Here is a 16,770-nt window from a genome sequence, read left to right as displayed (position 1 = left end):
TTATCCCTGAGATTTCTCAACGGAGAGTGTTTAGTAAACAGAGAGCTTATCCCAGCCGGAGCTCTGTTGTAGAAAGCCTGATAAGATATGGTTGCAATCCTCTTCTTGTATATGTACGATAATGACTTCCATTTTGTCATTGCCAGGACTTCAGTGCTTAGAGTAGATTCCTTTATGTTAAAAATAAATCTCGCTGCCCTGGTATGAATGTCTTCTAGGGACTGAAGTGATTTTGAAGATCCCCATAGAGCGATTGAATACGTAATACTTGGAATGATACCCTTGAAATAAATTGACTCTAATATGCGATTGTCGAGACCTTTTAAGTGTTTGAGTTTCTTCACTCTTGCTGAAAAACGTTTGCTCAAAGATTTTACATGTGGCGACCAAGATAGTTTGTTGTCGATATGAATCCCTAAACAAGTAGCTTTAGAAACAAAGGACAACTCATTAGGCCCTAAACAAATATTTTGTAAGGGACCGATGAATTTTGATTTAGATAACAACATTAGTTCGGTTTTTGCAGGATGAATAGTCATGAAGTTATCCTTAGCCCATTTGTTTAAATCGGCGATCGCTTTCTGTATCTTAAGTAAGACTTCATCAAAAGTATTTCCAATGCAGAAAGCTGTGGTATCATCTGCAAACATTTCGACGGAAGCGTTCGTCGTGGCTCCGGGTAGATCGTTTGAGTAAATGCTGTAAAGTCTGGGACCAAGTAAAGATCCTTGAGGCACACCAGTATCTATTTCCAACAATTCAGAATTTGAACCATTTACAGTGACAAATTGTTTACGATTTTCAAGATAGTTTAGGAGCCACTCGTAAAAGGAGCCACTAATGCCTATAGAGTATAGTTTATCCGTGAGAGCTGTATGGTTGACGCAATCAAACGCTTTTTGAAAATCAATGAAGACTACACTAATAATATTACTTTCATCCAGGGCTAAACGCCATCGTTCTGTTAATGAGAGCAGGAGAAGTTCAGGTGAGCCTCCCTTTCTGAAGCCCCATTGATTCAAAGAAATTAGATTGTTGCCATATAAGAAGTTGTCAAGTTGTTGGCTGACAACATTCTCTAATAGCTTGCCCGGTATGCTGAGAAGGGAAATAGGCCTGTAATTTCCGCAGTCCAGAGTGCTTCCTTTCTTGTGAAGACATTTCACTTGTGCTTGTTTCCACTGGCTTGGGAATTTGCATTCCAAAATACTTCTTTGAGCCAGTGGCATAAAGCAATCTAAAAATGTATCCCCAATAAGGCGCAACTCCCTGCTGGATATATCATCAGGTCCACTTGCCTTGCCAGGTTTCAAACATTTGAGAGAAGATTTCAGAAGATCCTTGTTAAGGGCTATGTTATGAAGAGAGAGGGTAGGGATTTCACTGTTATTTCTTGCAGACTGACAAGGAGAGTTTACTAAAGAGTCTTGTGTTGATTTCGAAAGGGATTTTCCAACATTGACAAAAAAATGAATTTAAAGCGTTGGCCTTTGATGTATCGTCTGAATGAATAACTCCGGAACTATCTTTAATTGGACCAATCTTTGTAGTTATCCGCTTTCCCTCAAAGGATCTTACTGTCTTCCAAAAATCTTTAGCAGAGGTTGCCTCGTTAAATTTTGACAGCCAGTAATTTGATTCTGCTGATCTAAGGAGTTTGGTGCAGTGATTTCTTGCCTTCTTATAATCCATCCAGGCTTGCGAGCCCTTCGGTGTCTGCTGTGCTTTAAGGAGGAGTTTATAGCGTTTGTTCAGCTCTTTGCGTATTGAAGAGTTCATCCAGGGTAGGCTTCCTCTTCTTATCTTCACACGTCGAACGTGGACATGAGATTTCATAATATCCTTGTATAAACACTCCCAAGCCCAAGTGGCGTCGTCCAGATCGTCAAAGACATTGCAGATACTCCATGGGGCAGCAGCAAAGTCTGACCTTATTGAGTCGAGATCTACTTTTTTGTAATCATAGACTGCTTTGAACGTTGGTTTCTGACGCTTCCTTTTGAGATTTACGACTGCATATATTAAGTGGTGATCTGAAATTCCCAAATCACAAACACCTTGGCGAGAAATTTTTGAAGTGTCAGAACAGATTTTCCTTCGAAATCGACAAGCGAACACGCTCGTTCTGTCCGAAATTTGTAGGTATAACCCTATTCCTTGATCAGCCGCTGCTTACAGTTCAATTTACAAACACATAAGGCAACTACAAGCGCCTCCAATCTCACTAGCTGAATCGTCCGCTGAAACAACACACAAACCACACGGTGGAAGCGACACATACAAAAAACGTGACGTCACTACCCAAATATGGAGTATTACTTACACCCAAATATGGTCAAAAAAGGGTCCCTTACGCTGAGATGAAATTTTTCTTCTGTACTCACGTACGGCTCTATGATTTGCCAACTCGACGGCTGACCGCCTGGGGTCGGCCGCCTCGTTGGCAATGATGTGGAAATACCTGGAACAAAACGTTTTATTTCCAAAGGGTTTGAATTGGGTAGAACATTGAGTTAGCCGATTTGGTCTATTAATACTCGTCTACTATTGATGGGAAAAGGTGAATTTAAAATTTAATTCCAATCCAGAATGCAGGAAAATGCATTGCTTTGAGTCTAATTTTTAAAAAAAAATTCTGGGCATGCCCTAAAGCCCCCAGGAACTGTTGACTCAGTGTACCTGAACTCAACATCGGGTAACCTTCTACTTGAAAAATTAATGAAAACCCCCGATGCCCGAGTTTCTTCTGATTATTACAATTATCTATCTTGAACATTTTTCATGTATAATAAGTTATGACATGATTTTTCTGGTGTGATTTCGAATAAATAAATAAATGTAACTACTAGTATTTTTTTTCAAAGACTACAACTTGCAGAAGTCCTTAGTTTTTGAAAAAGATCACTCTAGCTTATTTATTCCAAATCACACTCGAAATCATGTGAGCCTACAAAGGGTTGTGCATTTACCATTGATATTCACAGAGACATTTGCGCTCATTGCTGTTCCAACAGTGTTATTGACCTTGCATTTGAAGACAAACTCTCCTCCAGTGGACATTGTCCTGGTCCAAACTCCCGAACTACTGATTTCCTCAACCATGTTTCCATTTTCATACAAGTGATACGTATGGACGATAGGGTTACTATCAGCTGAACAGGTGAAGTTGATGGAAGTACCGTTGCAGGCCGTCGTTTCGCTGGCAAATAACTGGACCATCTCTGGTTTGACTGAAACGAAGAAGAACTCAGCATCTCAAAGAAAAGAAAAAAGAAATCAGAGCAACCGAATACACAAATGTTTTAAACACAACTTACATAACACATCAATTTCTACCGACTCAGAAGCATTGCCACATAGATTGCTTGCTTCGCATCTGTATTCTCCTGCTTCAATCCTATTGATATGTGTGAAAACCAATTCTGTTCCATTGGTAGGCTTTCCACCACTAGTCTTGACCCAAGATACAGTTAGTGGTGGGGTACCAGTTGGTTCACACATTATGGTCGCGTTTCCCCCTTCAATTATCTCTTTCTTTGTAAATGGACGGATGGATGGAGGCTCTAAAAAAATTGCACAAAAGTGAGTAACAAACCACGAGCTACAATTGGACATGCAACTTACTGAAAAAAAAAATTTGGGTGCAAGTACACAGAAGTTTCAATAAAATTTGAAGTTGGCGTATAGTTTGAGTAGAGTAACCGACTGCTGTCATTGTCAAAATGAATTTTAATCTCTGACGGAATCTCTGTTTATTACTTCATTTTTGAGGAAGAAGTTGCCAACTTCTCTTTTGAGTGAGTGAATTAGCTGATGCTTTTCAGTAGCCGTCAGTGCTTATTCACACGACTGAGTACAGGTCCCTTCCTCGTTGCATTTGAGTAAAGACAGTGGATGTACATAGTTGCATTTGAGTAAATACAGTGGACGTACACTGTAAGGACAACATTCCATTTTAAAGAGCATGTACAATCCACTTCTTTACTTTACATGCACTTTCCTTGGTCTTGATTAGTTGAAGTGTTAGTGGGACTTTCTTTTGTTAAGAGCCTGGGTGAGATTACTTGAAGGAAACATTTTCCAAATGTAGACAGCCTGACAAGCTACTTTAACTTTAAGACCACTTTTCTCCTTCCATTGGCAACATCACTGTGCCAGTAAACAATATAAAATAAGAATTAACTTATAAATTAAATAAGACTTAAAAGGGCTATGTCATGCAAAATGATGTATAGACCCTTTGCATAAATGGCGCCCAAATTTGAATAACAATACTTGATACATCCTTAGCCTCACATGAGAAAAATCCTTTGTCATGAGGCTAAGGATGTATAAAGTATTGTTACTCAAATTTGGGCGACATTTATGCAAAGGGTCTATTGCACTAACTACTTAAAACAGTTAAAGCAAAAGGAAATAGAAGCATAGATGGACACAACTGGACAGGATTGAAATGGGTTGCATTACGGATCATCTTGAGAAAATTCGGTCCCAACACTTTTTACGTTTATAGCAAGTCGCCTGGATAGGCAAAGTTTTTGCTCAGAATCACCTTGGTTGTGATGTAACGATAATTTTATCAGTAAAGAAATTAGACATTACCATTTAATCGACCATTAAACGTGTGATTAACTATTATACATGTAGATTTCCCTAAACACCCAAAAACAATGCGACATAGCCCCTCTAAATTAATTTACAAAATTAAGACTTAACTTATAATTAAGATAAGACAGAGTAATTTTGCTTTGAAAGCAAAATGACATTTTTTTACCATTGACAGTAACAGACACATTCATGCTCATTGCTGTTCCGATAGTGTTGTTGACCATGCATTTGTAGACAAATACTCCTCTGGTTGCCATTGTTATGTTCCAAATTCCCATTCTGCCGATTTCATTGACCATAGTTCCATTTACATACAACTCATAGGTATGCACTTCAGGGTTGCTGTAAGCTGAGCAGTTGAACACTATGATATCTCCACGGCAGACTGTTGTTGCACTTGGATCTAATACAACCATCTCTGGTTTGACTAAAATGGAAGACAAATTATAAACAGGATTGTTTTGTTTTTGTAAAAAATTACTGTCCTAAAAATAGCCTTGACAGCTAAAGGTTTCCACAGCTACATGTACATATAACCATTAAAAAGCAAAAGGGCACAACCAATTGCAATGGTACTGTATTTTCGACCGCCTTTTGTTCCAAAATGAATCATTTCTTAACATGGCCTTTCAAAAGCTGTCACTAGAAATTACTACTGTAACAGTAACTGAGCTCAGCTTCTCCACAAATGCAGGTGGATTTGCCCAACCCTACTTCATACAAAAACCATTACACGTCACCTCTAAAGGCTGCTTTTTATGCTTGTGACTCAACTGCCAACTAGAATCACTATAGTCTTTAGTATGGCTATCAGCTTGTTTGTTAGGTACCATGTGCAAGTTCTTTCAGTAATGGTTATCCAATATAAATATACAAAATCATGAACAGGATCAAGTACAGTCACTTTGTGATTTATGGGCACAAGTAATGTTTTGAAAGTTCGCAGAATTGTACCAGCCATGATAGGCTTGAGAACTTCCAAAACATCACAAACGACCATAAAACACGAAATGCACGAGCAAGATTATATGATTTTTATACTGGACAAAATTACTTCATGGCTTCTTCCGTATTGCACTCCATAACTTATTGTCATTGACCAATCAGAAACCGTGGCCTTCTGTAGCATTGATAATAATACACTCAATATAAAAACAAATTGCACAAGCCATAGGCCCCTAACTTCTTTTATTGTCAGCTTTTTAAAGTAGCCGAATGCCTTTTGTCCTAGAACACCTGACACATAATTGTATTTTAAGAAACTTACACTGCACATCAACTGTTGCCAGCTCTGTGGCAGTGTTACATAGATTACTAGCTTCACATCTGTATTCTCCAGCTTGATCTCTTCTGATATTTGTGAGTACCAACTCAGTCCCATTAGTGCGTTGTCCATTGTTGGTCTTGACCCAGGAAACATTAGGTGTAGGAAAGCCTGATGCATTGCAAGTCAAGGTCACATTTCCACCTACAATTATCGTCTCATCGTCTATTGGCTGGATGAATGAAGGAACTGTAAACATAACAGCATGAGAGGTCAGCATTAGACCTTGACCACAGTAAAGTATGTGAGGTAACTCTTCAAGTAAAAGGATACAGCTACAGCATTGAGAACTCAACTGAAATAAAATAATTTTAGATAATGTGCAAATGTAAGTTTGGTGCCTTTGAATAATTTGTCACAAGCTAACTAAAGGCAGATACAGCTGCATGATCAGAGAACCAGGAGCACTCAAATTTGGCACCCCTGAACTACAGTGAACATGTACTGCACTAAGGCATCGAACTCTGACAAAGAGGTCACACATGGTTTGTGTTCAGAGATGTTTTTGGCATTATTTCACTTTTGCTTTGACTCTAAATGAGATTCATGCTACACTGAAGATGTTTATGTCAATCATCTTTTGCTGGTTTGCGTTTTATTTTAAGAAATTACGTGTACAGTGTGTACCGTAGGCCAGAGAATTAACAATCTGCAAAACATAACTTCATTACCATTGACAGTGATGGTGACATCTGTGCTCATTGCTGTTCCAACAGAGTTATTCACCATACATTTGTAGACAAACTCTCCTCTAGTTGTCATTATTCTGTTCCAAACTCCTGTTGTACTGGTTTCATTCACCATCATGCCATTTACATGCAACTGATATGTATGGACAGCAGGGTTACTGTTAGCAGAGCAGTTAAACGTGATGTAATCTCCAATGCACGCTGTTGTTTCACTGGTTACCAGCTGGACCAACTCTGGTTTAACTACAATGAAAGGCAAATTTTACTTGCTAACGTGTAAGTACTGTACTTCAAATCATAGCTAAAGTTAATGCACACTGAATGGGTAAAGAGGGGAGTACAGTATAAAATGCTAGAAGTTTCCATAAAATAAATGGTTCTACCCTTCATTCAACTACGATGAAAGACAAATTTTACTTGCTAACTTTTAAGTACTCATACTTCAAATCACAGCTAAAATTAACGCACACTGAATGGGTAAAAAGGGGAGTACAGTATATATGCTAGCAGTTTCCGTACAATAAACTAGTGGTTCTTAATTACCCTTCATTCAGTAGTTCACTCCCCAATTACTCACATTCCATTCCTTCCTGCATGCATTGATAACAGCACCCCCCCCCCCCCTTCAGCCCTCTTCGTTTCCAAATTTTCTTTTTTTTCATTAAATTAACATCAGATCCACAAGGTAGCGCACGTTTCCCCTCCCCACCTCTTTCTTCACCAATGCTCCTTTTTATGAATATTCAAAGATACAGCTACATGGATCAGAGGAAAGTCAAAACAGGCATTGATGAAATGAGGTGGGAATTGAACTGCCAACCTCCAGCTCAGAAAGCCACGCACTAACTGGCTGAGCTACGCCTGGTGGTAATATTTATTTAATAGTGCTAGAGTGCCAAATCCTCACCAACATGTCCCCTTCCTAGACTCAGTTCCTTCTTTTCTCCTCTCCCTACTCAGGAGGTTCCCAGCCTCCTCCTGCAGATTGCCATGAAAACAAGTACCTTCTACAGTATCTTCCTTTCTATCACAAAGCATGCTCAAAATCCCTCAAAATAGCAATTTAGTTCATTCATCAATTTGCAATGAGCTAAAAAAATACATTGTAAGTACCACACAAAAACTAAGAAATGGCTTACATTGCACATCAATGGTTGCAGATTCTGTATCATTTCCGCATGGATTGCTTGCTTCGCATCTGTATTCTCCAGCTTGGTATCTGGTAATATTTTCAAATGCCAAGGTTTTCCCATGAGTGTGTGAGTCATTGCGAACATTTAACCAAGAAACAAGCGGCTCAGGAATGCCAGATGCATTGCAGAAAAGTGTCACATTGCTGCCCTCTCGCACAACTTTGTCAGATATTGGTTGAATAGATGAAGACACTGGAAATCAAACGAGGAATTCAATAGGTTTTGCATACACATACAATTCATGTACAACTTTACCCACAGCATTATTTAAAACTTATATTAAACAACACATGTTTTACATGTATTTCATAATTATGACGTGGAACTACACTGTAAATTACCATCATACATGTACATGTACTTTTAGCAGCAGTAATATTTGCCTTCAAAACTCAGGAAATTTCATGGCCCATCCAACCACCTTAAATTCCTCACTCCGCTGTAACCGATGCATGTGTAAAATGTACATGCATGCTAAGTGTCCTTCAACCACGTCAAAAAGTCAATATAATTGTACATGCAGGAGCATATCATTTTGCAAAAGAAAAACCTTAACATAAGGTATTAAAAAGAGGATTGAACATACAGCACACATGTACTGCATAATTACTCCACCCTTACTAATGTGAAGTTTTTTCCAAGGATCTTGATCAGAGATTACGTGTCACGCATGCACTTTCAGAATCTTCTTCCCTAAACAGTGAGTGGCGGCCAAAAATGTAAACAAACTTGAACTTAACTTCAAGTCAGGAAGGTTACAGAGAGTTGATACTGTGCGGCAAAATAATTTTGAATTTTATGAAGACCATTATACATGTAGAGTGTAATTTAGCTCCAACTGTTTCCCATCAGAACTTAATTAATTAAACATTCAATTTGAAATCAACAACACAAGCACAAAGCGACCGATCAATTTTTGCAAAACTTACTAGGCTAGGTACAGTACTGTGCAAAAACATTTCTCCGAAAAGTAGCGAAATTTGTTTGCATTCTTTTTGCACAGTACTGTAAGACAAACGTGACGGAAATAGAGAAGCGGTATGTGACAGGTCTTGCACAATGTTCGCGTTTGATTGCTTTTTTACTACAGCAGTACAAAATAACCGTACAATATATAATAGTAATTGAACTGAGTGGAGTGCAATTTGGTCTGAAATCATACGTGTGGTTTCAGAATCGAATGAGCATGCAGCGCAAGTTCAATTTGAAATCACAAGTATGATGTCAGACCAAAATTGCACGACACAAAGTTCAATTACCACTTTACTACATCCATTTAGAAATCACACAATAATTATTTAATCCCTAAAATGCAGGATTTTAGTCAGTACCAATACATGTATTTTATTGATCCAGGTGAAAACAAAAGTTGCAAAATTTGCCACACAATGGTTTTCTTTGTCTTTCATTTTCCTGCAATTAGATTGGTTACCTTAAACAAGCCTTGAAATCTGATTGGTTGTTTTGTTTAAGTGTCCCTTTCTCATTGGCTAAGGAAATGGTGCGATTTAGAGCAGAAAATAGCGCGATTGGGGAGTACAATGTAAATCGCACTGCTGAGAGCTGGTGGTTTCTAAGTGGATGTAATAAAGCAGGGTAGTTGTAAGTTCCATTAATTTTGATCATTTTGTACTCTTCTTAGTGCAGTTGGATAATAATGCATAACTGATCAGCTTTTAGGTATTTAATCATCATTTTACTAAATTCTAAAGGATTCTTTGCTTACCATTGACATTAACAGACACAGTTGAGCTCATAGCTGTCCCAACAGAGTTGTTCACCATGCACTTATAGACAAAAACTCCTCCAACTGTCATTGCTTTGTTCCAAACTCCAGTACTGCTAATGACACCTATCATAACGTTATTCTCATGAAGCTGATAATTTAGTTCCATGGGGTTCGCAGTTTCAGCGGAGCAATTGAAAGAGATGGTTGTTCCATCGCAGACATCTTCTTCGCTGACATGTAACTGGATTCCCTCTGGTGGGTCTATGTGATGAAAACCAAAAGATGATTGTAGAGTTCTTGCAAAGTTTAAAGATTAAATTTGCCCATACTTTTTTCCAGTCCTTTATGTCTTGTCTTAATTTTGTTTTTCGTTTTTGGTCATAATATTTTAGTCAGTGCTATCCCATGTTTACCCATGATTATTGCAATACAAGAAGTTAAAATAATTAATAATAAAGAAATCAAACAAGAGTTTGTGTAAAACGAATCCCACAGGCAAAATTTCTATCAAATTTAGAATTGTGGTTATATATGTCTACTGCTACAACAGGTTGCAAAATTCGTGAGACACTCCCCATAAAAAAACAGCTTTCCTATAGCAACCAATACCTGCCATATCTACAATTCCAACCTTTCCCACTTCCCCCTCCCTCTCCCCTTTCAATGACTACTGTCTTAAGGTTTTCAGCAATTTTCTGTCTTGCTAGCAATATTGATAAAGGGGAGAGGGGGGGCTACAGTGTGGGAGATAATAGGTAAATTAATAACGGTCCAAGGAGGTAAAGACTGTCTCCACTAATTTTGCAACTCGTTGTCTGATTAATCCCCTCCCCCCCCTTTTTTTGTTTCCAATATTTTCTTTTTCCACTGAATTCATTTCAGATCCACAAGGTCTCGTCTCGCACTTTTATCCCCCCCTCCCCTTTCCTTCGTCAATGCTCCGTTTTATGGTATTCTATTAAAGCTGCAGCTACACAGATCAAAGGAAAGTCGAAACAGGCACTGATGAAATGAGGTGGGAGTCGAACTGCCAACCTCCAGCTCGGAAGGCCTCTCACTAACTGATGGAGCTACGCCTGTTGGTAATATTACATTTTATTAGATACCGTATTTATTCACTTAATAAGGCGCACTCGGTTATAAGACGCACCCTAAACTTTCGAAGATGATTGTGACTAGTCAGTAAAATGAAAATTTCACCTAAATACCCTGTTATAAGGCGCACCCAGAATTACGGGAAATTTTGTTGACCACGTCGCTGTACTTACAACAATTTGCTTCCAAATGTTACTAATTACGGTGCTTCCATTTGCAAAACAAAAGCAAAAAAGTCACACATTACAAACAATAGCAAAAAAAGTCACACATGGACAACAGCATAAAAGTCACACTTTTTAATTCGCTCAAGGCATCTTCTCAGGAAACAGCGTTTTAAGTTATGAATACTAATTGATCCGTTTTTACGTTTGTAAACAATACTCATCTGACGGATCTTTCATTCAGCAGTTGCAAAACTTATCTTAATCTTCGAGCATTCGTTCAGAGTACCGTAAACTTTCAGTAATTATGCCAAGCACTCGTCCTCATTCCTATGATCTAAACTTCAAGTTGAAGATCATAGCAGAAGCGGAAGCCGTAGACAACAATCGTGAAATTGCTCGCGAATACGGCATATCTGAATCGATGGTCCGTAAATGGAGAAACCAACAGCATGTCTTGTTCTCCGGCGAGTTAAAGATGACTGCCAAACGTGCCTCGATGGGAGTATTTAATAGCGGCCATGACAGTTTTTTCAAATGTTTACCCCATTTCGTGGGAGCGAGGTTAGCAATTTGGTTCTGACGTCAATCATTTCAAGCACGTGCTTTTGATAACGAGATCGTTCAAGTCCTGTGGCATCAACAATGCTCTCGATGGAACTGAAGATTCGATGAAGATGATTTGGTTTGGGACGACGACGAAGAAGAAGAAGCAGAGGATGAAGAAGAGCCGATTGACAACGAGTTCGCGACAGACAGCTCAGCCGAGCTTTCACACAAATGGTTCTTTTCAGAGCCACCCGATTCTTTTTAGAACCAACAAATCAGATAAAGTCGATAATCAACGTTGTTTGTCTTTTGTTTATTCATTTACCGGTATTTATTTACATATTTATTTCAGTTTAGCATTAATTATTAGGGAAATTTGGAAAAGTTATATTTCGTTGCGTGAAAATACTCGGTTATAAGACGCACCCCGAGTTTTAAGCAGATTTTCATCGAACAAGCATATTTTCTCGTGAAAAATGGTGCGCCTTATAAGTGAATAAATACGGTACATGTAGTGTCGGAGTGCCAAACCCACACCAATGTCCCCTCCTCAGACTCAGTTCCCTCTTTTCTCTTCTCCCTACTCAGGAGGTTCGCTGCCTCCTCCTGCAGATTGTCATCAAAACCAGTACCTTCTACCTTTCTCTCTATCACAAAGCATACTCAAAGTCTCTCAAAATAGCAAAGACCCTTAGATTATTCATCAATATGCAATGAGCTAAAAAATAAGTACCACACAAAAACTGAGAAATGGCTTACATTGCACATCAATGGTTGCAGATTCTGTATCATTTCCGCATGGATTGCTTGCTTCGCATCTGTATTCTCCAGCTTGGTGCCTGGTAATATTTTCAAATGCCAAGGTTTTCCCATGAGTGCGTGAGTCATTGCGAACATTTACCCAAGAAACAAGTGGTTCAGGAATGCCAGAAGCATTGCAGAAAAGTGTCACATTGCTGCCCTCTCGCACAACTTTGCCAGAAATATTAGGTTGAATAGATGCAGCCACTGAAAATCAAACAAGTAATTCAATAGGTTTTTCATAAACGTACATGCACAACTTTACACACAGCATTATTTAAAACTTATATTGAACAACACACGTTTTACATGTACTTCATAATTATGACGTGGAACTACACCGTAAATTACCATCATACATGTACATGTACTTTTAGCAAAAGTAATATTTGTCTTCAAAATTCAGGCAATTTCTTAGCCCATCCAACCAACTTTTCCTGTAGTAATCAATGCATGTGTAAAATGTATGCAAAGTGTAGGAAAACATCATGTTGCAAAAGAAAAACCTTAATAATTATTAGGTTAAAGGAGGATTGAACATACAGCACACATGTACTGCATAATTACTCCACCCTTACTAATGTGAAGTTTTTTCAAGGATCTTGATCAGAGATTACAAGTCACGCAGTCCATGCACTTTGAGAGTCATCTTTGGTAAACAGTGAGCAGCTGCAGAAGTACCAAAATGTAAACAAACTTGAACTTAATTCAGAGAGTCGATACTGTGTGACAAGACCATTATAGAGTCTATTACTAGTCTTGATCCAAAACACAGTTGGTGGGGGGGATACCAGTTGCTTGACATGACAAAGTCAAATTTCCTCCCTCAATGACCATCTCATCGGAAATTGGCATGAATGAATGAAGACAATGAAAGAAGAGCCAAAAATCATATATTTTCAATGTCCTCTAAAACATTAGGTGATTGTTTCAATCTCACAGTAATTCAGGTAGAAGCGGAAAAGCCATATGTTGTACATGTATGTGCATCTTCATCATCACCATGCTAGAAGTACTGTAATTTATATTTACTGTAAACTCAGTATTTTTCAGTAACGAGACAAGAGTATGCATTAGACTTGCACACAACATAGTACGAGCCAAGAGGCTTTTATTAAAAATTAAAACTACATGTATTGTCTTCTGTACATGTACAGGAATGAAGTCTGAGCACAACGCAGAGACTGCTCATTGCTTTAGCCTGTGATTGAATATAACTCATTAATTATTATAAAATTTTGAGCAAATAATGTAAACCTTCAAAACTTTTGTTTGAATCGCTTGCACTTCATCAGCAATCTACAACTACATGAGCAGTTGTAATCACATGACCTTGTTGGCGGGCAGCCCCAAGAGAGAGCTCCCAGGAGGTCGGGTCCCTCATCTTTACTGCTCAAAGGGAAGGTTTTCTTAGTTCACAACAGAAATGGCCTATGGCAAGCAATTCAAATGGTCAAGTTTGCTTTGAGTTTTAGAATCCATCAACATAAATTTAAGTTTAATGTCTTTCCTACAGCTGAATAATGTGATAATGTACAAGGAATTAAATTTATAGGTACATGTATGTACACTGTACTGTACATGTATTAAACTTTCCAAGTTAGTAGTGATGCATACGTGAGCTGTACAAGGAAGCTATAACTTTAAATTTGTAACACCTCTATACCTACATGTACAATATACAGTGGCTACAGGTGCAGGCATTTTAAATCCCTTAAATCAAGCCACAGAATATTGAAGAACATGGTTGATTCCAAAACCTGGCATTAATTAGTATGAACCCACTAGGTAATTATTGATAACAGTAATTTCCTGCACTGCCTCTCTTGGAGGTTTAACTCTGGATTCTCCGCATTTCCCAAAACTCCACATCATAATTAATCATAATTATCTGTATCATTGTCCTTCTGGTTGCAGCTAAATCCTATTTGCTTCCAATGATGTCAATACCATTGTCACCATTGTAAGAGTCCTTGTTATTTTTCATTACCAATACTGAGTAAATCTTTACAACAATTAAGCTTTCCATTTACCATTAACAGTAACAGCTATTGTCCTCCTGTCAGTTCCCAATGAATTGTTTGCCACACATGTGAAATTTACCATGCCTCCAGTTGTCATTGTTTGGGTCCAAACTCCCAAACTGTTGCTATCAGTCATGATGCCATTTATATACAACAGATAAGTATGTACTGCAGGGTTACCAACAGCTGAGCAGTTGAAGCTGACAACATCATTCTGGCAGACAGTTGTTGCATTTGCCACAAAATCAACAATGTCTGCTTTGACTGAAATGAAATTAAAACATAGCTCAACACAAAAAGTACTTACAAGTAATTTTTTTTAAAATAAATAAATAAATATATCATAATATTATTGTAACCTTATAATTGGTCAGAGGCCTGTTCCCACTATTTTTATGAGTATTCTTTGAGGAGATTCAATGAAATTATGATCTGTGCATAATTACTGTACATGTCTTGATTGTATTTCCAGAATGTTGCCGTAGTATCCATGGACTAAGCATTTACTGTATGACTAGATGCACATTTAAGGTACAAGAGACAAATTAAAATAATAATGTACAGTGAAATCCCCAATTTCCAAAAAGAATTGCACATACAGTTTGTAACTAATATTTATATAGGCCATTACCAAGTTCATGTCTGCCTCCTCTTTAAAGAATGTCTGTAGAAGTGCAAAGTCTTTCTTATAATTATAATCATAATATTTATTTTAAAGTAAAACTAATTACCATCACAAAAATCTCACATTTTACTTGCTTAGAAGAGAAGGAAGACGTGAACTTGGAAATGGCCGGCCTCTTCATAATGTGTGCCATTTTCAAAATTAGGGATTTTTCTGTACATTATTGTCTATTTGTAAATAGCACCTAGATTTACAGTACCTCTTGCCATGTTCATTCCTTTGGAACCCAATTACAAAACATTAGTTAGAACTATTTTCCTCCATAACCGAAACCACTGTATGTGTGCACCATCTTGTAGTGGCGATTTGTTTTTGAAGCCTGGACACACATGGAGTGACCAGTCTCTTGTTGCAGCAACTCGTTGCCTTCTAGTGCCTCACAAAACAGCTATAATTATATCTGAAGAAAACTCAGGGGGTCACAAGCAGGAAAAAGGACAGATTCAATATTACATCAAGTTTGTGTTAATTTCCCGGAAAATCCATTCCTTTGATTTTACGTTTTGCAGGGGCTCTTCAATTTTGCTATAAAATATTTCAAAAATTGATACTTACAATTCACTGTCAAAATCAAGCTCTTGGTGTCATTTTTGCACACATTACTTGCTTCACATTTGTATTTCCCAGCCTTGTCTCGGCTGACAGAGCTAAGAACAAGTGGGTTTTCAAATGAACGGTTGCCAGTTTTAACTTCTAACCAAGATACAGATGGCATTGGGAACCCAGCTGTGGAACAGTTTAGAATCGTGTTTGTTCCCTCCATTACTGTGATGTTTTCAAGTGGCCATATGACTGAACCGACTATAAATAAGAAAGAAACAGACTGCTGTTCATTAAGATTGTTACAGGAAACAAAATACACTCAGTTAATGTACATGATTGTATAAAACATTTTACTACAAACTGAATAATTGGAAATGAGCAAATTGATACAGATCATATACAGTGTATAAGGGCATTATTACATTGTATTACATACATAAGTCATCAATGATAAATTATGATTAAGAAGATGCCAGGTAGTCTTTACATGGGATGACACACATACTGTTTGTGCATTGGTTTCCTCTTCAGTTTTTTTTTTTTTTCAACTTATCATTTTTTTAAGGAAGTAAATTCCATAGAATCCACTCAAGGTTTCTGTTGTTAGTTTCTATTCTCTCCTTTTGCCTTATCCATAAGAAATAATTTTCATTTTTGTTTTCATCCAGAACTCCACTGCTTCACAATATTTACTAGCCCCAATGGCTAGTGGAAGCTCAAAATCTACTAACCAAAAGTGAAATTTCACTAGGCTGTGGCTAGTTGGCTACTGTTAGTCTCGAGCCCTGAAGTGTTCCCATTTGTCTGAACCATGTCATGCATGACCATCACCCGGCAGAGCTGCAAATAATTTTCCGGCTGGCGCCGGTCAAATTGTCCGGTCAAGCCTATTTTTGCTCGGACATATCCCATTTTTGGTCAGACAAACATTAAGTATGTCTTATCGCTATAAAAGTGCCCCCTTCCCCCTTCTCATGATGTTTAAATATGAAACAAGTACACTAGTTTCAAAGCATTTATTGTACCTGCATGAGCATCGATCTCAATGCAGGAAAAGTGGAACGCAATGGTACGACAAAATCAGTATCACATTTGTGTGTACTACACTGTACATGTATTGCTTCCAATCAGTTCTACATCTTATATACGGTTAATAATGAAGTTGATGAGATTGACTGAGGCTTGCAATCTAGTTGATTCTCATCATAATACAAGCTAACTGACATCTGTAAGACCCGCTAATTTGCGGTGATGACTTGGTGAATGACAAAGCGAAAATGTGCAACGACAGCTGGAAATTTTATCACTACTACGAATCATTTATTAAAAGTTCTTGGTTAAGTATCCGTCTTTTCCCCTCCTTTTT

At 37.9% G+C, this 16,770-nt stretch overlaps 1 protein-coding gene across 3 annotated transcripts in view; it reads right to left on the bottom strand.

Moving 5' to 3' along the window:
* Positions 1-16,770, bottom strand: part of LOC137982327 (hemicentin-1-like) — a 59,726-nt gene that overhangs the window by 31,435 nt on the left and 11,521 nt on the right. For all 3 annotated transcript variants that reach the window (XM_068829404.1, XM_068829403.1, XM_068829405.1), the window contains exons 5-14: positions 15,417-15,662; positions 14,186-14,440; positions 12,111-12,359; positions 9,541-9,804; positions 7,761-8,006; positions 6,604-6,864; positions 5,876-6,121; positions 4,775-5,035; positions 3,318-3,563; positions 2,970-3,230 (exon numbers count right to left, since the gene is read on the bottom strand). In XM_068829404.1, coding sequence (XP_068685505.1) covers positions 2,970-3,230; positions 3,318-3,563; positions 4,775-5,035; positions 5,876-6,121; positions 6,604-6,864; positions 7,761-8,006; positions 9,541-9,804; positions 12,111-12,359; positions 14,186-14,440; positions 15,417-15,662 — 2,535 coding nt within the window. The remainder of the gene's footprint in view (positions 1-2,969; positions 3,231-3,317; positions 3,564-4,774; positions 5,036-5,875; positions 6,122-6,603; positions 6,865-7,760; positions 8,007-9,540; positions 9,805-12,110; positions 12,360-14,185; positions 14,441-15,416; positions 15,663-16,770) is intronic.

This window comes from Montipora foliosa, chromosome 13 (genome assembly GCF_036669935.1).
Source record: "Montipora foliosa isolate CH-2021 chromosome 13, ASM3666993v2, whole genome shotgun sequence".
Lineage (NCBI taxonomy): Eukaryota > Metazoa > Cnidaria > Anthozoa > Scleractinia > Acroporidae > Montipora > Montipora foliosa.
The sequence above is the reverse complement of the archived record's forward strand: the minus strand, read 5'-3'. Positions and strand labels throughout refer to the sequence as shown.